General features: G+C 44.8%; 2 protein-coding genes across 4 annotated transcripts in view; both read left to right on the top strand.

Annotated features, from left to right (window-relative positions):
- Positions 1-902: 902 nt before the first annotated feature.
- Positions 903-4690, top strand: cln8 (CLN8 transmembrane ER and ERGIC protein). Its single transcript, XM_080870362.1, has 3 exons — positions 903-1058; positions 1348-1973; positions 2320-4690. The coding sequence occupies exons 2-3, from the start codon at positions 1434-1436 to the stop codon at positions 2644-2646; spliced, it is 867 nt and encodes a 288-aa protein (XP_080726488.1). The 5' UTR covers positions 903-1058; positions 1348-1433; the 3' UTR covers positions 2647-4690.
- Positions 4691-5580: 890 nt separating this feature from the next.
- Positions 5581-23087, top strand: part of arhgef10 (Rho guanine nucleotide exchange factor (GEF) 10) — a 44262-nt gene continuing 26755 nt past the window's right edge. The window contains exons 1-13 of one of the 3 annotated variants that reach the window (XM_080870192.1): positions 5581-5895; positions 12445-12554; positions 16740-17090; positions 18791-19135; positions 19912-19948; positions 20048-20136; positions 20394-20450; positions 20775-20962; positions 21298-21414; positions 22020-22131; positions 22333-22442; positions 22530-22607; positions 22688-22867. In XM_080870192.1, coding sequence (XP_080726318.1) covers positions 12518-12554; positions 16740-17090; positions 18791-19135; positions 19912-19948; positions 20048-20136; positions 20394-20450; positions 20775-20962; positions 21298-21414; positions 22020-22131; positions 22333-22442; positions 22530-22607; positions 22688-22867 — 1701 coding nt within the window. In that variant the 5' untranslated portion in view covers positions 5581-5895; positions 12445-12517. Of the gene's footprint in view, positions 5896-12444; positions 12555-16739; positions 17091-18787; positions 19136-19911; positions 19949-20047; positions 20137-20393; positions 20451-20774; positions 20963-21297; positions 21415-22019; positions 22132-22332; positions 22443-22529; positions 22608-22687; positions 22868-23087 lie in introns of all 3 variants that reach the window. The other 2 variants (XM_080870191.1, XM_080870193.1) reach the window with 2 other exon arrangements.

Here is a 23087-nt window from a genome sequence, read left to right as displayed (position 1 = left end):
AATGCTTCTGGCACTAAAGAGTTCTATATTCAGCATTGACATAATCTATATCCCAGCATGGCTACATTTTAAAATTTGCAGGTTATATTCTTGTAATGCATTTCATGCACCACAGCAATGGCAGCATCCATAAATTCTACAGATCTGCAGGCTGACTGTCTGCAAGAATGCGACCACTGGTACAGTATCAGTACTCTAAACTTCAGATGATCCGTGTCCAAATGTTTCAAAGACCTTGTAATGGCCATAAAGGTCGAAGATATGCTGGATATTACATGTTTTTAATGCTTTTCATTCCTGCAGAATTCTGACCTATGAGCTCTTTGCCAGGTAAACAACAATGGGTAATTTGTCTTACCCAGTAAACCTGAGAGGAAGCTGAGAAAGAGTCCAGTGAGAGTAGAACACAAGGTCCGCTCCTATTTGTTAAACGGCTCTTGCAACAAATGAAAATAAAACACATTAATAATACAGTGAAATAAAATAAATCAAAGCTTTAGCACATCAACTCCTCAAAAACAAAACCACGAAAAATGTAAGCGAGGCCACTTCATTTGAATCTCACAATGCAAGGGCTCCCTCTGCTGGACGGAGATAGACACACATGCCATGTTCTAGTAGCACACCTCTAATAGTTAAAAATGCAGTTCTGTGCACACGTTTATTACTCTCTTTTTTTTTAGCAGAAAGTTGCATTTTATTGACATGACTATATTATTTATTACTGTGAGGGTTTATTTGTTTATCTTACTATTTGTTAAGCGGTTTATTCAGGTGAATCTTGCGACTTCTTCTACAGGAATCCGGTCGTAATAATAGATAATCGTGATTAATATTAAAGAGGCTGTTTCCAGACAGAAAATATAAATAAGAGGCAACCAATGGGATTCTACGGCTGATCAGCGCTGACCAATGGGATGTCTGCAAAGTACAGCGAGGCTGGACTTCCTGTGTGGATGTCACATGACCAAATTGGAGTCGTATGATGTGAGTTTTCCTGTTTGGGGGTACTATCGGTTACAGAGGGACGCTGTACTCCCTGGAAACGCTTCTGTCCGGTAAGTTACACGTTTCTGTGTTAGTTAGTAAGTAAACTGCTTTAGATTTAATCATTTTTAAATATTCTGTGAGATATGTCGCGATGTTAACATCGAACTTTTCTCTGACTCTTCTTTCGAAGAACTCTGTAGTGAAAGTTTGTCACCGGCGGATGAAATGAACACAGATTGAAGGCTTACATAGAGTTTAAATAAAATGATCCGTGTGTACCGAGGTCCACGGCTTCGTGGAGTGTTTTCACAGGCACAGTGCTGCGTTAATGGATGGTGTGTTGTCTGTCTGTTGCAGGTGGGCCACACACACCATGCTCCTAGCAGCTCCACCTTCAGGTGACCCTCCCCGCGCTCAGGTTCGGTGATCCTCCGTAAAGCGCCATGGCCTCCGAGCAGCACACCGGCCGCCTCTCCCAGCCCAGTGCAGAGTACTTCTTATGGGACTATCGCCTCCAGCTCATCGGCCTTGGCTTCTGCTTCTATACTGTAGTGTTCCTCTTCTGTCACCTCCTGTCTGTGTCTCTGTGCCAGACCTACAAGTCCCTGCTGGCCAAAGAAAAGGTTTTTTGGAACCTTGCTGCCACCCGGGCAGTGTTTGGGATCCAGAGTACAGTAGCCGGTCTCCGGGCCCTCACTGAAGACTCCTCAATCACCAGAGACAAAGTGAGGGGCCAGGAAGACTGGTCATGGTTTAACGTGCTCACAGCCACGGGCTTTTTTGCATTTGAGAATGTTGCACTTCACGCCTCCAGTGTGGTATTTTGGTCATTCGACCTCCCACTGGCCACGCACCATTTCTTCGCCCTGTCGGGATACGTGGGGGCGGTGGTGTGGGATTCCCTGGGCCACTTCCTGCCCATGGTCACCCTCCTGCTGGAGATGAGCACGCCATTCACCTGTATATCCTGGATGCTGCTGAAGGTAAGCATGATCGTGTCACATGCACGTACCTTTCATCTCATTCTCCGGACTTGTATTTGTACGTAATCTTTGGTAAGTCCAGGCCCGGCTTTCTGTAGCATCTCACTGGCTTGACCTTTTGCTTGACTTGTAAGTTTTGCTTCCTCCTGGGTCTTGTGCACCTTGTGATTATGTTCACTGTACCAGAACGTTCTTAGAAAGAGGAAGTTCCCTTTTAAAAACAACAAAAACCTGAAGCACTAACCACAGTTTTCTCTGTTCCTTCTGCTCACTGGTTTACTGAACAGATTTTGCATGAATGTGAAGTAAAGAGAAGGTGTCTGACAGATTGTGTCTCCCCTGACAGGCTGGCTGGGCATGCACTCTGTTCTGGAAAGCCAACCAGTGGGTGATGATTCACATGTTTCACTGTCGAATGGTACTCACTTACTACATGTGGTGGGTAACCTTGACCCACCGGGTGGAGCTGTGGACCCATGCGCCCCTGCCCCCGCTAATACTCTTCTTCACCGGCCTCACTTTGCTCACACTTATCCTCAACCCCATATGGACCCACAAGAAGACAATGCAGCTTCTTAATCCTGTGGACTGGAACTTTGGCAACAAGGCGATCCCACTGAACGGCACCACCGACGGTCAGCCTGAGGCTTCTGGAAAACCTCATGCCAGTTAAGGAGTATCATCGGTGTCATTTCCTGTTTCAGTTATGGCTTTTTATTTTATTATTTGAGACTGAGTGGGAGCTGACTTTTGATGGATGCTTGTTTTAAATTCTACGTTTGTTAGACTGGGACTTCTTTTTAAGCCCCTTGGGCTCTCTAGTCCTTTGTTCTGTAACGCATCTTTTCCTCTAGCACCACCTCAGCTCAACTCTACTCAGTTTTTACAATTGTGTAGTACCTCAATGTGGGCGGGGTCATCATAGCAAGGTGGGCAGAAAGTCCCAGTCTGCGTTTTCTTGTCAGACTTCAGGTAAAAGAAGTTTGTGTCTCCATTTCCTTCGTTGTTGGGTTTGAAAAATGGCAGATTTGATTCTTGTGAAGGAGTCGCTCTCATGACTCATCCAGTGACATCACTCCCTGGCCAATCGGTGGCATGAAGTCTCCCAATGTCACATTTTTGGTCTGACTCAGCTCCTCACAAACTCACCTAATGGAAACCCTTTAAACTAAGTAATTGAGTTGTGTAGGTGCTAGTGGAAAAAGGGCATAAAGAGACTTTGCTCCTGACAAAGGTTTACATATGATCACAACAGAGTGTGAAACAGAATCTTTCACTGCACAGCTTTTATTTCGATTTCGTTTTATTTCAGGACTCTGGTATTACTGTCTGGGTTTTTCCAGGCTCATAACAGGACTTTGTGGTTCATTATACACACAAGTATTATCGATGCAGCAAAGAGTTGGCAATGGTGCGATTTCACACCTTTTAACAAGTGTTGCAAGTATCCACTTTTAAAGTAATAAATTACTTTTTTTCAGTATAAAATATGTATGAGAGCAGCTCCTGCATTAAAAATCAGTAAGTTTAAGATCAACAAAAGCTTTAATAAGCAAAATCTGCTTTGAGATAAAGACCAGAATTAAACTGGACTTAAATATGAGTTGGGAGTAGATGTTGTCGGCCCACAGCTGTTTCTATTGTGTACATATTGACAGTGAAATTTGCTCCGTCTGTTTAGGGAAGTTTGAGGTGAGCATGAAGTGTCTCTAAATCAAAGCACTGTGAACTCCAGAGTGGACCCTTTGTTACACAGCTCTGCTGCCTGAGTGGGGTAAAACTGGATCATGTTTGAGGATGACCTCTCATAGGTTTACTCATTGAAGTTATTAGATACTAAGTGTTGATCAGATTGGTGTGTTTGGACTGCATCAGCAGAGAAACAAGCATGTATCATGGCGGAGTTACACTGAGTCACAGCAGTCCGCTTCACAAAGGCTTAACTGTGCTGAAAAAATACTAAACTAGTGCTTACACTAAGCAAACCTCTGACCCTGATAACTGTGGTTTAAACTGGTGCAGCCCTGCAGCCCATCTTTATTTATGGTGTATTCTAAAATCCACTGAGTTTTATTTTATGTGTGTGGGATTTTTATAAAAACATACTAATGGCAATTGTGTGTGTTCCTGTATTTAAACCATAGGAAAGGTTTTATTTGTCTTTCGCTGCAAATGTTCAACTTCTCCACAATATCCCACTTTAACAGCTCTGCTTTTAGTTCTCATTAACAGAATAGCCCTGTGTTGTTATTGTACATGGGAAACAGAATTATGTGTTATATTCAGTAATTTTTTAAGACATTTTAATTGTGCACATAGTTGTAATTTTCTTTCTACAGCGTGCACATTAACACCTTTTGGCTCGGCCTGCACAAAAGCTGCCCAGCAAATAAGTGAAGCCCTCGTTAGATGTTTTCCTGCCTGTGTGTTAAATAAAGTGGAAAACGCTTCGAAGCCTCAGTCCAATAGATTAAAACTTTTCTGCTTTTCACACCTTCAGTAATTTCATCTTCGTAAAGAGTGAAATGTTGTTTTAGCTGTAGCTCTGATCTCACTTTAAATAAATCTGATCATGTTAGATTTAGATTGTGAAATTAGGGAACTACCGTGGGACAGATGTCCTGTTGATTCAGTGCCATATACTAACAGCTTCTGTGTTATCTATGTTGGACTGTGCATTCATTTAAACTACCGAGTTTCAAAATAAAGTGTTTCCTTGGTTATTGTGTCTCTTTCTTCTGTTTTGTCTCCTGTCACCATGCTCCTGCATGTGACCCAGAAATTCATGTAAGTGGGGCATGTTCACACAGGTCTGGAGAGCAGAGGGTGACGTTGCACTGAAGGACCTGTAATGTAGGCTTTAAACAAAATTGATAGGCAGATGCTGCAGCTGTGACATTTAACTGGCAGCCATTCAACATGTTTGCTCAAAGGGGAGGATGTCTGATTTTATTGTAGGGCTGTTCCTTCCCCCTCTTACATTTCGGGTGGGAAGCTCAGTGTGAGCTGAGGGGGGAGGAGAATGAAAGAGGTGGGCTTAGCTTAGACTGTAAGATGTGCAACAGAGGATCTGCCTGTAGGTGGCGCAATGGGAATAATTACCTCCAGTTTTCAATTGATTTCTTTTTCAACATTGCCATAAACCGTCAGCACATTCTTGCATATTTAAGGATGATTTCCCCCTGAACAGCAGCACAGGGCTGCAGCAGGTTTGTCTCGTACACAGATCTGTTACAGTCTGAAGAGTCACTTTGCTTATTGCGATACTTCATTTTAAAGTGAAGACATGAAAAAAAAAGCTCCGTCAGAGAAACGAGAAATTACTCAAGATTTTTTAAGGATCTATAAAAAAAAAAAAGCTTAAAAACATTGTGTCCTTAAAAAAAAGTGAAAGTTTCAGCGTTAAAGGCTCAGAGTTCGTTATTCTAACTTTATGTGTCTGCTCCTGTAAATCACGCGTGAAGCAGCAGTCCAGCCTCTTCATCAGCGTGGACATCGGTGCCTCCCGGGGACAAAAATCCCTCCTTCGTTGTTTTCGGTTCAGGTTTTAACGGATAAGCTAAAAACTTCCTTCAACATCATCTCCGGACAGCTGTGAGGGGGGAGCCACCTCACACGTCACGTGTCCGCTTTGCTCGAACTTCTTTCCCATAAAATCCGGAGAAGACGGCGGAGGTTTGATTGGCGTTCTACGCAGCCAATCAGAGCCCTTAGTGGCGCTGTGGCGGCCAATCAGCGTCTGAGACGGGGGGTGAGAGGGTTTTCATGGATGAAGTCAGCTTGCACCGAAGGGAGAGAAGTAAAAAGGACGAGAAGTGGATGTTTTGATAGGTTTGAAGTTGTGCGGGAGTCTGAAGTGTTTTGCGTTTAACGCTTGCTGTGAAAGGATTACGTCATTCACCTGGGAGCACGTCACAGAACGGTAAGTTGAGGTCATTTGTAGGTTTTTTACAAAGTTCTGAATAACCCTGACAAATGTGTCCCGATAACTGTGAGGTGAAGTGAGCAGTGATGTCAGCCTGAAGCAGAAACTGTGTTGGAAGATGTTGGCTATAACGTGGCGTGTCAGTTTCCACGGAGAAGATCCCAAACCCTGTCAGATACCTGCAATAACACAGTCACTAATGCGCCTTTTATGCGCATTTATGCCAATTTGTGCACCCTAATCCGGAAACGATCTGCTTTAAGAACAAGAATTACATCAACAAACTCTCCTCTGTGTTTGTTTAAGAATTCACCAAGTTTCTGAGCTGCCGTGTAAGATTTTCATACGTTTCTTCTTCTTACTTTGATCTTACTGCTGTTTTAGGACTGATTTGATGAGGTTGAGAGAACTGATAACAAACAGCTTTATGAACACAAAAATGTGGACTGAAAACACTGCACCACCCGTGGAGTTGACACTCCGAAAAATCATTCATAACTGGATAAATCAGAGCTGCAGATCCAAGTAGTCATGCATAGCATTCCTCAGCCAAAGCCCTGCACAGCTTCAGCCAAGTGGAAGATTGGTCTGAGCAGGCTGTGAAACCTCAGTTTAATTCATCTGTTTGGCCTTTGGTAGGTTTAGTAGGTGCCTATCTGCACTACAAAAGTCAAGTTCCTCAAGGAACCCTCCGAGGTTTGGTAGATCTCCAATGATGGTTAGAAATACAAAGAATGCTTTGATCACTGCTTGTATTGTCCAGTGTCGTGCATGTCCAGTTCATTCAGCCAGGACGAGGGTGAGGTGGAAGAAAGGCTCACACATGCACATGCTTGCACACAAGAGTTTCCGCTGGTAATTTGATTGGCAAATAACTGGAGAGGCCTGCCTGTAAATACAGATGCTTAATAGCTCCACCAGTGTGGGCTGTTTTTACTGTGCTTAAACTGCCTGCTGTCACTTAATGTCGTGTACATCACGTAGAATCCTTTATGAAGATGCTTTTGTAGATCACAGCCAGCTTTGCCACAAACATGAGAACACAGAGCACAGACTTCAGTGTCCTCACTTGTGCTCGGAGCAGTCTGTGAACACAGGTGCGTTTTAATGGAGAAATACCAGGAATTAGTTAAGTAACTGTGACAGGGCAGCCTGTAGCGCCGCTTTGCCAATAGCAGCTACTGTTTACCGTGACTGAGCTCGGGGGTGCCAGAGCACACAATGGTCGTGCAGAGGAGCATACCATTCATTTTTCGAAAGGCAGTTAATGGAGTCACTGTCCACCCACAACTCGGCCAAACATCCACCGAGACGGGACGTGGATTAGCAGCATAGCTCGCCAACAGCTGGGAAAGAAAGGCCGCTGCTCTCGTGCAGGTGGACGAGAGAAACTGACACAGCGCTGGCTTGTTAGGGAGCTTTACCTTCCTTTGTGCGATAGCACCGTGCTCTGTGAGATGAGCTGTAGCTCAGGACTCTGCCCAGGGATGAGTAAAGCTAAGAGTCACTCATATTCTTGGCTTTGGGAACTGTTTCCACCCTTTTCAAGTCCATGCATAGCCCACTGATGATCAGGAGTGGCATGGTTTCCTGTGGTCATTTTATTGTAATCTGATTGAGCTGCTCTATTCACATTAAAATTCCTTCAGAGCTGAAATCCAGCCAGTTAACAAAAACGCCTTAGAGTGGCTGCTCATCACCGCTCACTAAATAGTGTGTTTCTGGTGACATGTTGGCTTCTCGGAGCTTTGGTGTGGCTCGCTGGGTGGGTGGAGACCAGTTACGAGTGACAGCCAAGACTTTACGGTCTCTGTCTTCAAATGGACACCACGTTTGAAACATAATGCAGTCTTTTATTTTGCTGAGTGATTCCCAGGCTGGCAGAGTCATGTCAGTGTTTGCTGTTTGTATTATTAAAAACAGAATCTGCCTGCAAAAGACCGCTTCATACATACTGTATGGTGGGGTGATGCATCATTATGGCAAGCCCAATAAATCACGTCTGTAATCAGATCAAAGTCCTGCGGCCCCATGCATCTGATTATCGAAGTGTACTCCCTACAATCGACCGCCGCTGCATTATAATTATAAGTAGTAGCTGACGGGGACCAGACTTATCTTCTTGTGTTCTGTGTGGGTTTTATCCTGCACTGCTGTGAGGAGAGGTTGTATTCATTGGAGAGGAGTAAACGGTGGGCCATGTGAGCAGTAGGGAGGACTGCTTGCTTTACTGTGGTAGTGATATATGTGCCTGTGAATTTCCTTCGGTCCCAGATCTGATCTGAGCTTTCAACTTGCCAGCAGTCAGGACTCCGAGTTTGTGGTTGGAGTGGGTGGTGTTGTTGAGGCCCACATACTGTGTGAGCCCCGGTGCTCTACTGGATGCTCATCGCTTTATTTTTTACCGTGTGGTTCAAAGTATAAGTAAGCTGTGTTGAAAGTGTGTTAATGAGGGTGACCTATGTGAGAAGCAGAAGCATCCTTTTAACTCTGCTGTTACTCTTGAATTCTGATCATGAAGAGCTGCAGCGCCCTGAACGTCCTCACAAACATCTTCGAGTACTTTGTTAAGACTGCTGGGCCTCTCTTTGCAGGCCTGGGATCTTGTGTTCAGTAATCTGAACAGAAGGATGCTCTGCCCAGAGCTGCAGAGCAAAGCTCAGACACCCGTAGCGCCTGTCTCTCCCAGCACCCGCCCCCCCTGAGGCTTTGTTTATGACTTTCAGCCTGTGTGTGGAATGCCACTTGTCTTTAAGTGCGCACTAGAAGACTCGGCTGCAAACCTCTTGCCGAGCTCTCAGCGTCGCATATTTTTGATTGGTCTCTGTGTTTGGGTTAGTGGCTTTTTTATAATAAATCTGTGTTTAAAAGCTTACATGCTTAAATGCAAGTCAGTCATTCTTTGATTTCTGTAGATGATTAGTGCATGATAAGAAACCCTGCCTCATCTATGGACACAGGTTGGGTGTGGCTTCAGTTAATAAGATTATAAGAGTTTCACATGTTTGAAACACGATTTAATAGAAATGTAATTTTAAAATTAAGATCAAGACAAAGACAGCTGTGGTGTTTCTGTCTCACTACACACAGGTCACAGCTAATCCTCTGCACTCGGCCTCCTGCTGTGTGCAACATACGTGCTGTTTGTTATGTAGCATGTGCAGGTTATTAGGAGCACACAGGTGAGCAAATTGTCTGCATTACGCTGTAAGCCATATGACTGTTTTCCTGTCTGCACAGCATTGCTCAGCCGCCCCAGCATGTAATGACACGCTCAGCTGAGTGTATCATCAACTGTGGAGAGGATTTTACCTTTTCTGCTGTCTTCCACTCTGCCTTAAATCACGGCTCTGAGATAAGCCAGCAATGCACTGCCTTTTAATTAAACACCAAATAGATTAGCGGTACAATTAAAAATGAATTACTGTGACTGTATTTGGCCTCTCAGCGAGGGTTTGTGAGATACGCACACTCAGCTCGTGTGGCTCAGTCCAAAGCTGGTGACCAAAGCTGCAGATGTCATGTTGTGTTTGTGCTACAGGTCATCTTCACGGGTGAGACAGGTGCTTGTTTGGTGAAGACCACATTTGAAGTCACGCTACACCGCAAGCAGCGCAGGGTGTAATTTGGAAATGTGTTTAGTTTTCCTCCAAAAGAAAGCAGAAGGACCAAAGTGGGAGTAATTACAGGAGCAGGGAGGAATGCAGGAATCTGCAGGCTGACCGACAGAAGATCAGCTTCACTCACACATATTACAAATAAACAGAAACATGAGAAACGAAACTGTTTCAGTAACAAGTTTTTTTTTTTAACCACTTTTCTCTTTAGTGCCTTTGGAGGAAGAAGAACACGTTTCAGTCCCTTTCCTCTCCCTTCCATCCTTTTCCTGCTTTCCTAAACCTCAAACAATGCTTTTAACGGGAGAGATGAGTCACGCTTTGAAGCTTCTGTTTGGCTTCGGCTGACAGTTCCTCGCTTTAAAACGTGTCAGCCGAGTTACGAGCGTGTTTGTCGTGTAGTTACCTGCTCACAGCAGTTACAGCTGACTCACAAAACTAGGAAGGAAACCCAAGTACGAAGCCCCTGGAATAAAAATAAAGATTCAGAGTTTTAGTTGTTTTCAGTTTGATCACACTGGATTGTTCTTATTTTTAATTTTCACTGAGATTACATGAGTGTAGGGCTGCCACGATTAGTCGACTAGTCACGATTACGTCGACTATCAAAATCGTCGACGACTGATTTAATAGTCGACGCGTCGTTTGAAGCTTTGTAAGATCCCAAAAGACACAGGAATAAGTAGTAGGATTTAAGAGTGTAATAACGGACTGAAACAGAAGATGGCAGCACTGCATGTACAAGGATGCCAGCTGCTGTTAAAACCAGAAGAAGAAGTAGCAGCTGTGTCCCAGAATTCATAGCGCAGCCCAGCTCAGTTTCCACCAATAGCGGCAGCTAGTTAGTTTTAACATTACTCTTTCTGGGTCACAAAATAAACGTTTAACATATTTTCTAGCGAGAATGTAGCTGTGTAAACCTCAAATATCTGCTCAGTTTATCAGGACACCACATATTTTCAAAAGCGCTCCGACGTTTTCGGAGACGTCTGTTACTCACTAGCTCGATAGCGAGCCGGGGCAAGGCTCACTAGAGCCGTGAGAACACCGGACTCCTGGCTTCAAACCCACCGCCGTCTTTCGCTACTCAGGTTAAACATATATAAGTCACTTAGATACCGTAACTTAAAAATGTTATTGTTTGGCTTTTTTTTAGTATTTTATTTGTTCCTGAGTAAATCGGTTTGGCTGAGATTAAAGTTTTTACACAGCTGAATAAATGTCAAGCAGACAGCTGATTATCAGAAGTGTGAGATGCTGGAGAATATAGGTGTCCTGTTATATTTTAGATAGCAAGGAGTTTATTAAACTTCACCGAAACAATCTGCAAATTTCATTAAAATTTAATAAACTACCATCTTGTCTTTATTTTTAGTTAGCACAGACCTTAAACACTTAAAGCTGTAAGCTAATGATAGTTATATAAGAGCAGGTGCTGCTTGTGCAATAAGCTGTTCGTTTTATGTCCAATGGATGATGATGTGATTAGTCGACTAATCGCAAAAATAATCGACTATCAAAAAATTGTGGCAGCCCTACATGAGTGACAATTGCTAATATGATTTTATTCAGTCTAAGAAAAATATTTCATACCATGATAATTAAAAAAAGATCAAACACAAACATTATATATCACTGTTCTTCAGCACAGTAGAGCCTGAAGATGGACAGATGTAAGATATGTTAATGCTGCAGCTGCATCTGCCTGTCTCTTTGTACTCCATTATGAAGCTAGGGCCTCCTCAGGCTCAGTGCAGCCTACCTGTCTGTGTTAGCACTGTTAGCCGTAGCAGACAGATCCTCTCTCCTGGCCTTGTGCCCAGTGAACAGAGTGGAGGACAACGCGAGAGGATTTCACATTATTTCTAGACAAAACAAGCTTTGAGACTCAGAATGAGTTATCCTTCTTGTTTTCTGTTCTGCTGCACGTTTGTCTTAGTCAGAAGCAGACTGCTGTGAAGCTACGCTGGCTGTGGAGATTGCATGGATAGAGAATGGTGCACACACAGCGCTACAATGCCTGCTTTATGCCACAGCATGATGTCACCACACTGTCATCTGTCCTTGTGCACAGTAGTGAGCTGAAGATGTCCAGTAAATAGCTCAGCTTTGTTTGACAGAAACTGTCACCTCTGGATAAAAGCTGCACATCAGACAGGAACCCTGTGCTGCTCAGGAATGTAACGCCTCTTATGTTCATGCAGGTCCAAAGGTCTCCTGCCTCAGCATGCTAATAAGGACCAAAATGTGTGGCTGATAATTGCTGTTTGAGACAGAAGTGCAACACTGACCTGTGCCTCTGCATGATAACCTGCCTGGGTTTTAATTTACAGCAGCACATATTTCACATCCTGGAGCGTTAAAGTGAGTTTTTGATAGTCTGCTCGTGTAATGCATTCTGAATGTATTTGAAACCAAAGAAATGAGTTCAAATCTAAGCTGAATCCTGCTTTGCATGAACTTTGCTTTAGCTGCAAAGCTCCACAGCTTCTGTTTTCCTCGTGGACACGCAGCAGGGTGTGATGTGTCCATTACAATTGTAGCACAGGCTGTGCATACCATGGCATCACACACACACACACACACACGCAGCATTAGCATATGACAATGCCGGGCACACGTAAACACACGCCAGCATCAGCTCTCCCTGGGAGCTCTACAAGTGTTTCCTTTGTTTTCTCTCACTCTTCATTTGTCTGAATTCGCTTTGGTTCAGAATCAGATGTTGATACAAAAGGTAGCAGACCGTGACAACACAGCCACGCTGCTGTCTGCCGCTTTAAGTAACATTGAATAACAAGTGGTTGGTCTTTTGTGGACCGACTGGCTCACATATGCTGACCTAGAAATGCCAAACTCGGTCTCTTTTTTTCTGTTGTATGAGCCTCCTTGAACTGACTGTAACGACATTTGTCCTTTTCTCCTGTAGGAATGTGCGTTGGTGTAACTGAGCCTCTGCGTGCTGATGTCTGAAGAGCTTTAGCAGGAGAAGAGCAGTAAGCATGGACATGGAAGACTTTCCTCCCCCACCTCCTGAAAGTAAAGTCAACAAATCCTCGTACTTCATATGTGATTTGCATGTGTCCGCTTCCTCGATGCTTAAACTGGTAAACATGGTGGAAAGTGTTGTTTTCATGGGCCGGTTAGCTCAGTTGGTCAGTTCAATTCTATGTACATAGTGCCAAATCACAACAACAGGCCCTACAAAACCTGAGCAATCAAAACTCCCTATGAGCAAGCATTTGGTGACTGTGGGAAGAAAAAACTCCATTTTAACAGGCTCATGGAGGGGCGGGGCTATCTGCTGCAACTGGGTGAGGGGAGGGGAGATGAGGGACAGGACAATAGACACACTGAGGAAGAGAGCTGAGTTGAAGAATCATCCACTTCCTATTAGCGCCTCGTCCTGAAAGACCACCGTCTTGTTTTGCTCTTTTCTTTCGTTGTACATGTACAATGACAATAGACATGCTACTCTATTCTGTAAGAAGATGGTTTGAAAGGCAGGTGGGTGGAGCTTCTATATAAAGGATATCCTTTCTCTCTGACATCATCCAAATCCAACGAGGAAAAAGAAGAGTTTGGCTCACAGGGATCATTAAAAAATTCCACAGCTGTCATAGTTTATAAATGTGTATACGTATGACAGAAAATGAACAAAAACGTCCACTTTAACCAAAATGAGGAAACTTTGTTTCACAGAGGTTGCAGGTGTTGGTCAGCTGATCACTTCTGCAGGTCATCGTAAGGTTAGATGATTTTCTCAGAGGTTGATGAAGCTGTGCAGCTCGAGTCAACAGCGCAGATTCCTCTCCTCCGCTCATCCACCGCTGTAGCGTGCGTGGGTGGAGGAATGAGGGAGTAAGGAGAGTAAAATGTGCTGCGCTACTGTGAATAGCAGACAATGTGCTTCAGTATGAGGCAGAATACTGATGCAGCAGCGCGCACAGGGGCACACAAAGCCTCCGGGGTAGACGCAGGCCAGAGAAATCCTTCGTCTCCAGCTGGCCGCTCGCTCGATTTGTTGCTGAGGCGAAACAGAAGCAGTGAGTCATTTAAGCAGACCGTTATGGAGCTGAGGGGTCCTCAGAACAACATCCATATTGTCAGCGTGAACAGCTCGCCTCCTTGCCACATTTGCATATATATATATATATATATATATATATATATATATATATATATTTATATTAGGGGTGCAACGATACTCGTATCGATATTGAACCGTTCGATACAGTGCTTTCGGTTCGGTATGCATATGTATGGAACAATACAAAATTTTTAATTTATTTTATCAACTTTCCTTCTGACGATGCTGTCTGTGTTGAGAATAGCGTATAGTATAGCTTTTATTTTGGAAAGAGACATTTCTCTGTAATAAACTCTCTTTTCCAAAGATGAGTGATTCCTCAATCAGATACAGGGCTCGCAAAATCGCTAGCCCGACGTCCCGGGGCTAGCGATTTTTCCAGTCGGGCTACCAAAATCTATCTCTGCCCTGCCCGTCGGCCTATCGTAGGAAGGAAAAAATATATGTCAATGCTTTTGCATTCTTTCGGAAATGTAGCTGGGTAATTATGTCATTGGCATCGGTGAGCCACTGTCAATATGTGACATATTGAAATCGCGTTTGAATTTGTACACCAATTCCTCTGACATAGTCTTATTAATCGTTAGCTTACTACGCAAACATGACAAGTGAAATCTCCCGCAGCAAGCTTAAACATGTGAGAGGTTGATCGCGCAGAGAATCGCTGAGCTTATGTGAGTGTGTGTGTAAAAGCAGCAGGATATATGTTTCAGTTCTGCTGAGCCAAATAAGACAGGTCAGGGTGAAGAAGTGACAGCCAAAGAAAAGCTTACCACAAAACGGAAAAGTTATGACAAATCAGACTATAAGGCAAAAAGAAAGTGCAGCTTTATGGTTTCATGGACAAAAGAATTTCTGTGGCTGCAATATGACGAGCTAAATAACCAGGGCTGCACATAAGTGGTCCGCAGGTGCGCATTCGCTGTCAAAATAAAAAACGCGCACAAGATAAGAAGTTGCAACGCGTGTTTGCATACATAAGATTTTCAGGAGGAGGACAGACATTTGTTTAGAACTCTTAAAGATGTCGAAGAAGCTCCTTTAAGCAATTACTGTGATGTTCCTCCACCTCCAAAGAAATGTCAGGAGTCCGAACCACAAAAGAAGCACGTATTCTCGGAAAAGTAGTTGCAGGAGGTGAGCTGGCTTCAAACAAATGATGAACGCACAGAGATGTGGTGCAGAATGTGCCGTGAAAATTTAATAAATGACAAATTAAAAAGGCATGAACATTTTTTTTGTATCGAAAAAATATCGAACCGTGACACCAAAGTATCGAACCGAACTGTGAATTTTGTGTATCGTTGCACCCCTTATATATATATATATATCTCAACTTTGTAGTCTTATATTTTTATAACACTACAAAGTTGAAAGAAACTCTTCAAAGTGGAGATTTTATTTCCCTTTAAGAGCTGAAAGTAGACGTTAGATGATAATCGTGTGTGTGCACAGTCTGTAAGTAAGCTGTTCTGACATGCACAGCCACTCACCGAGCCAGCTATCAATGACCTCCTCGGCCCACAGTTACAGATGTACTATTGAATGGCCATCTGTGATTATTGCTCTGGCAAAATCCAATCAAACGAACTCTGTTGTGACACTGTCGAGTGTTTCACCAAAGTGCCGATTACTGCAGTTTTTAGCATGTGATCATGCATCCTACATCCCAGTGTTTCCAAAGGCTGTCCGTGCTTTATCACGGCGTCCCACAGCGTTCAGCTCCACCGATGGAAACGGGCAGATAGCATCTCTGTTCCCATGCTTGTTCTTTGCACTTCTGTTTTCATGAGCCGTGGGTGGAGATGGACACGGGTTGACAAAGTTGAGCGGGAACATTAATCACAGGCTGTTCTCTCTCACACTGAGGAGGTGGAACGACTACCTGTCAGAGCCTGATTCACAGCTGTGTGCACCAAAGTTAGGGTTCAGCCCGTTAGCTGGCCACTAGCCTGGAGGTGAATGTGGTTAATTAGATGGTGACTGTGTGTAAGCAGTAACTATACAATGATCAAAGAAGTATGTGTAAATGTTGGGACTTCAAACATGACAGCAAAGAATAAAAACTGTGGCGGTGGGATCGAACCAGTGACCTTTCGATCTTCAGTCTAACGCGCACCCAGCTGAGCTATTTCGGCCTCTGGTGCTGTCGGGGGGCCTCACCGTGTCACACAGGAGACCGTGCTCTGTTTTCTTTGGGACCCCGTTCGGGATATGAGACAGAAAATCAAACTCTACACTGAGAGTGAACGGAGCCGTGCTGGCTGTGACGAGACGTGTGAGTGATCACAAAGAATCTGTGGTATTTGAGAGAAACTGTGATAGTGGGAGAAAATATGATTCTCAGAAACCCTTCACGATGTTGGCTCTGATAGAAGCAGAGCCCCATACAAGCTCTGTAAAGCCTATTTATAGTATTACCTCATATCTCCACCAGCACTGACTTCTGAAATAAAAATACTCTTGTTTTTTTTTTTTTTACTGCAATCCCACAAACTGTCTGTATCCATGTTGGAGCTGAAGCCTGCTAATGAAGGCTGAGCATTCCTAAACCAGGAATAATGCACAAACTCAGGCTGTAGCCCTCGCTGAAGGGAGTAACAGCTCTCTTTCCTGCTGGCCTAATTGCAGTGTGGAAACTGGAAAGATATTTGTAGTTCCCTTCCTGTCTCCTGTCAGCTGAGCGCTCTGATGTGAATGCCTTTGAATGCTAGCTGTGCGTTGGAACCCCCCAGTTTGTTTTTGCTGTAAAACCAGTGCATGTGCTGCTTCGGTGCCAGTCCCCAATGCCGACGCTTGTGCAATAAAGTCAAGCCCATCCTTAATTAGAAGTCTGTATGTGGCTCAGTCCTGCAGATTTCAAATGCCACCCAGAGCGCATCTGTGTCTGTGTCCTCAGCCTCTTTTTCCAGAGCTGCAGCACCACCCATGATGCTACAGATGTTAAAGCAGCGCTTTAAGTATCGTTACTATTATCATGCAGTCAAAAAGTGTTTAGCTGATTGTGGTAAACTCATAATTAGTGTGTCTGTCACCTCAGAGTTTTGCACTACATGATAAGATAATAAAGCAATAGCTATTATTCTCTAAATCTAACTAAAATCCAACACCTGGCACATCTGGAACCTGTCCAGTGTTGGCAGGTGACATCTCTTTTGCAGATGAAGATGAGGGGGAACCCTTCGATTTTGACGACATCCCCGAGGCTGCCTGCCCGCCGCCCGCGCTCCCCGTCAGTAGGGATCAGAACAAGGACAGCACTGTGAACAGCCAACGCTCGGACCTCTTCCCCACTGCGGACCCCCCGGTGCCTTCCTCCGCAGCTCCATCATCAGCAGATGGAACAGTTGCCACAGCAGGTGGCGCAGCTTCAGAAGCTGAAGGGACATCTGCTGCTGAGGGGACTGATGACAGGGAGAATGATTTGCCTCCGCCTCCGCTCCCTCCTCTGGATGATGACACGGAGACACGTCCTGCAGCAACAGGTATGCAGTCCAGAAGTGCTGGCCTTTCCTTAGGACAGAGAGTCCTTCCAACTAAAGTTGTGTTTGGAAATCAGTTAAGTGCAAACAATGCCTCGAGTGTGTGTTTTGTTTTTTGGCAGTGACAAAGGTTCTCTGCATTGCCCTGTCATGTTGTGCGTACCCTATCTGGCTCTGCTCACGCCCCTTCAGCTCCAGCGCGAGTGAGATCGTAAAGTGGGGCAGTCTGTCTCTCTGGTGACACCTTGTATATCTGGCTGCCTGTAGCTGGAGATGTTCTGGCTTTTATCACTGAAGGGCACGACAGCAGCAGCAGCGGTCTGGCTGGGCTCTGTTTATTCTCAGTCATTCTGAAATATGATGAGATGTTCCCACTGCACTACACTTCACCGTTTGAGCATCGTTTGCACTCGTGAGAGATGCAAGATCCACATACATGCAGAAGTCTTCTAGCGTAGACGCTACGTGATGTTCCCCCATTCAGGTTTTCATACTTTCAGCACTGCTCACTGCTGCACAATGCCACTGCAGCTTTAACCAAAGCTGCATAAAAGTAGCACCAAATCACAGCAGCAGTCAAGATTTTAGAAACGTGTCCCCAGTGTGAACATCTAAGCTGTTTCAGGTTGGACTGGAATTTTCCCAAAACAGAGATGCAAAATAGCAAATGTCCAGTGAGCAGCAGTTAAATGGAAACATGGGACTTTCATAGTCTGAGTGCTCAAAGTGCTTTCTTACCTTTTAATCTAACCGATGCAGGAACTATGGATCAAAGCACCAACCCTTCATAGCTCTTCCTCCTGAGCCTCAGCTGCTCCTCTGTAAGTTGAGAAAAAGCCTTGTTGATTCCAGAGGTCAGAGGAGATTGGCCAGGCTGCCTCGAGCTGATAGGAAGGCAGCGGTAACCACAAATAACTACTGATTATACCTGAGGTATGCAGAAGAGCACCTCTGAAACTGCAACACGTCAAACGTCGAAGCAGATGGGCTACAGAAGGCCACACCGGGTGGCTCTCCTGTCAGCTAAGGACAGGAAACTGAGGCCACCGTTCACACAGGCTCACCAATAAAAGATTTCCTGTTCTGATGTGACTTTCAGAACAGGAAATCTAATGAAAGCATGGATCCATCCTGCCTTCTATGAGCGGCTGGGGGGAAATTTTCTCGGCACACTTTGGGCCCCGTCGTGCCAAACGAGCATCGTCTGAACACCACATCTTACCGGAGTGTAGATCATGGCTGTGCCTTTGTGAGCACAGAGACCACATCACGTCTCAAAGCTCAGATCGTCTCAAACTGGTTTCTTGAACATGACGATGAGTTCGCCGTACTCAAACGGACTCCACAGTCACCAGATCTCAATCCACCTTTAGGATGTGGTGGCCATGAATCTCTGAGGAATGTTTCCAGCAGTTTGTTGAAGATTTAAGGAAGTTCTGAAGGAGAAATGGGTCTAACAGAGTATTTAAATAATGAATAATGTTTATATGAACAACTGAGAGACACCAAAATAATCAGACAGCTATGAAAAAGTAAGATTTCATTCATTAAAAGGTTTTTAATGCTCATTTCTAATGTGTGCAGTAGTCGAGTTTATATAGGCAAATAAATATAATAATTTGAGGCCATCTTTGTCTAAATGTAACTATATTTGTAACTATATTTGTAACTGTCAGCTAACTGTATGATCTTTCCTTCAGCAGTCAGTGAAGGCCAGAAAGTATCTGTCAGCGACGCTCGTGCTCCACACGTCGCCCCCGGTTCCTCCTCCCAGGGCAAAGTCAACCCCTACTCTGTGATTGACATCACTTCCTTCCAGCAGCAGCAGCTTGACCAGCAGCACAGACCCGCCTCTCCCACCCCCTCGCCCACGGAGCCCAAAGAACGAGAGGCAGACGGCCAGGATCCTCCCGGCAGCCCTGCTGGCATCGCTTCGGGATACTCGGTGCCTGTCCCGTGTGGCTATGCGACCCCCTCTGGAGTACCGCTCATCACCCCAGCTTACACCACACCTGTCATCATTCGACACCTCTCCGTGGATGAAGATGGTAAATGAAACGAGCACCAGGGGAAACCCGGAGGAGACTTTAATAAACGCTGCTAAATTAAGAGCGAATGCTTCCGAGTTAAAGCAAATGTTTATCAAATTATATCCATAACTGAATCTTCCCTAGCAGTGAAGTTGTTTTTTAATCCCTTTTTCCCTGCTCTCACTCACGGATGCACAGCTATGACACGTAAACGCGGTCCCGGCTGCTGCGATCCCCCCGGCCTTTCTTCTTTCTCTTGTTTTTCCTAAAGCCTTGCCACAAGGAAGTAGGGTCTAAATTTAGCGCTCCCCAAAGATCCGTGCTGGCTGTAAGGATTTTCCGGTTTCCCTAAAATCTTGCAGTAACTGAGCCCAAGCTTGTGGCCTGGCAGTCCCAGGAGCCTAATTACACTGTAATTATCTAAACAAGGTCACACCATGTTGAAATACTTGTGCTTTTTAGATGTTACAAAGCCAGAGAGTGCAACCATGATATTCATTTGTGCAGTTTTTTGATGAATGCACACAGTACGGGCCTTTTGCTGAAGTTATGACATCTTCCAAGGAAAACAGAAGCACGCAGAAGGAATTTCAATTAGACACATATGTTAGATGAAGTTTTGTGGAAGCACATTTACTCTAAAACATATCCAAGTTAAATTATCCGTGGAATTATCAGTGACCCCTGGTGGCATGTGTGGAAAAGCTTTGCAGTTCTGTGATGTGCTGTTTGGAATGTTTGATTGGGGAAAATAATTCCTGCAGGATTCACACCACAGTTCATTTTCCCTGCAGTGATGCTGGTTGGGACTGGGAACGCCTCAGCTGACAGGTGAGTCACATGCGAGCCGTTTGTGCTCATCACAGAGTGCATCGACAGCAACGTCGGGGACATGTTACATTGAAAATGTGTTTTTATGTGTTCTCCAAGTGTTTTCAGTGAAGAGTATCCACCTATCAGAGAAGAGGATGCTTTGGCAAAATGGGCAGCAGATCCTGCCAACACCGCATGGATGGAAAGTAAGGAAACAATTCCGAGTAAGGTCAAAGTTACCGCGGTGCTGCTGCGGTGTCACGACATGCCCGCAGGGTGCTCTCATCTTTTTAAAATGTTCTTATGACACAACTGGATTCCCGGAGACTTCCTTCCCCGTTCGTTTGAGGAAGCACAGCCTTGCGTTTGCCTGTCTTCTAGCTCTCTCCCTGCATCGCATCCTGGCTGTCGCGTTACTGGATCGGTTACGTGGTGTGTAAAAACCGTGCACGTGTCTTTTCAGATCCACATGAGGTGATTTATGATGATGTGCCCAGAGAAAACTCCGACTCCAACACAGGTTTGTGAACTATACTTTTTCTCATTCCACACATTCAGTTTCAAGCTTCCTGTTTTTGATCCCGTCCACTTTCGCTTCTTTCTTCTCGTTTAAAAGTCACCGTTTGACTTTATTTAGGCTCAAAAACTCCTGTTTGACTTGTTTATTGACTTTAATGTCACTAATCAATGCTAATTAGATATTTTGATGAGATGAGTGTTGCATTCAGTGAAGCTTGGGACTTCTCACGTGTTCGTTTGCATCATGAAACTTCAAGTTCATTTAAGGTCATAGCCAGACTGTAGTATTTCTGAGTATCACTGCGAGTCGCTCTCATTCGTACAGATCCAGATGAGATGATCTACGACGATGTGGAGCTCGGCGAGGAGGGCGGCTGCAACAGCTCCCTCGACAACGGCTGGAGCTCCAGCGAGTTTGAAAGCTACGACGAAGCCAGCGACGGGGAAGGTCGGCCTGAGAACGGCCTGCCCCACGCCTTCATGAGAGGGAAGCCGCCCCAGAGGAAGACTCATGTGTGTATAAGGATTACTTTTCTCGTCAGCACGTTAAACATGCAGCTCAGGATAGCGGGGATAACGCAGCGTGTCTTTCATACAGTTTATGAAAGTGTCTTTTTTACTGTGCTTATTCTTTCCAGTTTACAGCGATGCACACTCGTGCATTCGATGCAGCCCATTCGCTTCTCCTAGTCGTCTTCCTGCACGCTGTGATGATTTGCCTCGTGGTTTTGACACTTCAAAATCACTTTATTTAAAAAACCACCACGTCGACACGAAGGCGAGCGTGGTGGGACTCCTGCTCATTCCCAGTCTGTGTAACCAGTAACGCTTGCTTTGCTTTTGTTTAGCTCTCTCAAGATCTGACACGCTTGAAAGAACACTATGAGAAAAAGATGAAAGATCTAATGGCAAACACAGTGGGAACGGTAGAGCTGCAGCAGTTAAAACAGAAACACGAGCAGAAGGTAAACTGGCTGAGGCTCACCTCATGTGTTTGTACTAGATAAAGTAGTCCCAGCCCTTCACACTCAGTCTGGCTACCTCCACTCTGGGCGTCCTGCTTCTGACTTGGTACCTTCATCCTGCTGTGACGTGAATGAACTTGTGGTGGTGGTGATGGTGGGAGTGCGAGCAGTTCCTTTGCATCCCTTTCTGCCACGTCGACCTGTCTCATTGAATGTTCGTGCGTCGGACGTCCGAAAGGACACATTTAAAGTAACACGTGTTTATTCTTCAGCAAACTGAGACACCAGCAACCGTGTCTCCCAAGCATTTGAACCTTTGTGTTCCATTGTACAGACTGCGATGTCTGTGACATTTAAACCTCGATCTCGCATTATGTTCTTAAAAGCACCACGTTGCTTTTAGCTGATGTCCCAGTTTCTGTCTCCTGTGGTCGCCTCTGCTCTTCTGTCGTCTTGTGTTACGCATTCTGTTCATCCCTCCTCTAACACTGCTCCTGTAGATCGGTTCAGCTCTTCTTTAGCCGTAGGTTTAGACAGACTAAACCAAACCTGGACTAAAAAGGACTCTTCAAATCCTAGTAATGGTGCATTCTGTCTCATCCAAGATGCAAAAGCTGGTGAAGGCTGCCAAGGAAGGAACCAAAGATGGACTGGAGAAAACCAAAGCTGCAGTGAAGAAGGGACGCTCCTTCATCAAAACCAAGTCTTTCTGTCAGGGTTTGTGCTGCTTAAGTTACACTAAAATACACAATTACCTAGGAGTTCAAATCTCATTGACCTCAGCCTCAAGGTCAGAGGTCAGGTTTTCTGAAAATCTTGTAAATGTGGTCACTTGGTGCTTCTAGGAGGCTGAGTCATAGCTTTTTGCTCTTCAGGTGGACTTTAGTGCTTTACTTCCTGTTGTTTCGAATCTTTTAGAGAAGTCGGCCTGTTTTGAGGATGAGGAGTCTGGACTCTTCATCGAGGTGGACTGTTTCAATGTTGAGCCAGTACTGTGTCCAGCACCGGAGGCTCTGTCACAGCAGCAGGTTTGTAACTTTCCCAACTCTAACCTAATCCAGTTATGCTTAACTCTGTGAAATCGCTGGTGAAGGAAACCTGTGTTTGATCCACAGCTGGTCAGAAGATGCATCCTGGGATCTATTTTGGAGAGCGAGAAGAATTATCTCGATTCTCTCAAGAGGATTTTAGAGGTATGCGAGTACAGCTGCGGTGATTGGCGCTTTGGTTCTTAAGTGCATCTTATTACAGTTTGTATTGTCTCCTTCGTCAGCAATACGAGAAGCCCCTGTCGCAGATCGAGCCCAGACTGCTGAGTGACAGGAAACTGAAGATGACTTTCTATCGCGTGCGTGAAATCCTGCAGTGCCACTTCCTGTTCCAGATCGCCCTGGCGAGCCGCGTGGCGGAGTGGGACAGCCTGGAGATGATTGGGGATGTCTTTGTGGCGTCGGTAAGCTCGTGCCATCTTACTTCCTGTCAGACGTCTCACGGAGATATCTAAAGCCTGTCATGTGACACGCCACAGTTCAAATAATAAAACCACAGGTTTTCACATTAAAAGCTTTATTTGGACCTGAAGTATTTATAGAGTAAAACAAAAAAAATGTCACCTCATAGGCAAGTTTGAACCTTGAAGAGATTCATTTTTTTTTACCTAAATAACACTGGAG

Source organism: Rhamphochromis sp. 'chilingali' (genome assembly GCF_963969265.1).
Source record: "Rhamphochromis sp. 'chilingali' genome assembly, chromosome: 21".
NCBI lineage: Eukaryota > Metazoa > Chordata > Actinopteri > Cichliformes > Cichlidae > Rhamphochromis > Rhamphochromis sp. 'chilingali'.
The sequence above is the reverse complement of the archived record's forward strand: the minus strand, read 5'-3'. Positions and strand labels throughout refer to the sequence as shown.